General features: G+C 54.8%; 1 protein-coding gene across 2 annotated transcripts in view; it reads left to right on the top strand.

Annotated features, from left to right (window-relative positions):
* The window catches only part of LOC102436898 (alkaline ceramidase 2), a 22,578-nt gene extending 21,276 nt beyond the window's left edge, over positions 1–1,302 (top strand). For both annotated transcript variants that reach the window (XM_023758913.1, XM_006094798.3), the window contains one exon: positions 548–1,302. In XM_023758913.1, coding sequence (XP_023614681.1) covers positions 548–974 — 427 coding nt within the window. In that variant the 3' untranslated portion in view covers positions 975–1,302. The remainder of the gene's footprint in view (positions 1–547) is intronic.
* The last annotated feature ends 6 nt before the right edge of the window (positions 1,303–1,308 follow it).

The raw sequence follows: 1,308 nt of genomic DNA, 5'->3' as shown, positions 1-1,308 counted from the left end.
TACCAAAGGGAGAACAGTTGTTAATGGCCTGAGGTATATCCTTCTTGATTATGTAATATATATATATTTCTCCACTATGCTTTTTAAAAACAAAAATAGCATCATTCTGTACATGATGCAAACTGGTCCTTTTTTCTTCCTCACACCAAATACTAGGTCCTGGACAACTTCCCTTACCGAGGCCTGTCCGTTACCTTCATTTCCTTTGTGTGTGTCCGATCAGTACTTCGCAGTGTGCTTATAAGTCCACCCTCTTAGCCCCTGTTTTAAAGCCTGGGGCTCAGTCTTCTGGGTTGGACCCCAAAGGCATTTGCATGGTGGTTCCTGTTATCAAGCTGGAATGTTAGAACATCCTAAAACAGGCCGTTTGCTCCAGATTTATCATTCCCCTTCTCCCCTTGCTAATTAGAAGAGGCCCCGAGGTCATTGCGCCAGGAAGGGTGGGTCAGGCCAGAAGGGGGGAGGGGGCTGGGGGGGTCGGCACCCCGCAGCAGGCGGCGCAGCCTCTGCCAGGGCAGGTCTCACCTCCCGTCTGTCTCCCTTCCAGGCACATCCTCATCTGCCTGGCCGCCTACCTGGGCTGCGTGTGCTTCGCCTACTTTGATGCCGCCTCCGAGATCCCTGAGCAAGGCCCGGTCATCCGGTTCTGGCCCAGCGAGAAGTGGGCCTTCATCGGCGTGCCCTACGTGTCCCTCCTGTGCGCCCACAAGAAATCCTCAGTCAAAGACCACGTGACGGAGGGCGGGCTTCTCTGCCTGGGTGTCCTCCGGGCTTCTTCCCAGCAAAGACCCCTGGGGGGTCTCAGAGTTGGGGGTGGGGTCTATTTTCTTAAAAATGCTGTTTCCTTGGGCTCTCCCTGGTGTGTGTGGACCCCGGCTCCACTGCTCCCAGAGATGGAAAGTAGAGGGCTGAGGCCTGGCTACGTCTTCACAGCGTCACTTCCAGAGGCAGTGGCTTGTGGTCTGCGTCCCTGAGCCCGTGGGGGACTCAGTGCCTCCTTCCTGCGGGTCTGTGGGCTCCAGACCCCCAATTCCTGCTGACAGTCAGATCCTGCTACAGACAATGCCCTCCACCCGTCTGATGGAGGACGCCAGGTTTCCATTTGGGAAAACCACACACACACACACACACACACACACACACACACACACACACACGGCTGTGGCTAGGGAAGCTAGCTTTCTGCTTGCCGTGCTCAAACACCCGGGTTTTACATGCATTTGTGGATCCTTTCACTTCTACCTCTGCTGAGACATGGAGACCTGACAAGTGAGGGTAAAGCTACGGAGAAAACCCCTCTGTGCCAAA

Source organism: Myotis lucifugus, unplaced genomic scaffold (genome assembly GCF_000147115.1).
Source record: "Myotis lucifugus unplaced genomic scaffold, Myoluc2.0 scaffold_144, whole genome shotgun sequence".
NCBI lineage: Eukaryota > Metazoa > Chordata > Mammalia > Chiroptera > Vespertilionidae > Myotis > Myotis lucifugus.
This window is presented reverse-complemented; position numbering and strand designations above follow the sequence as displayed.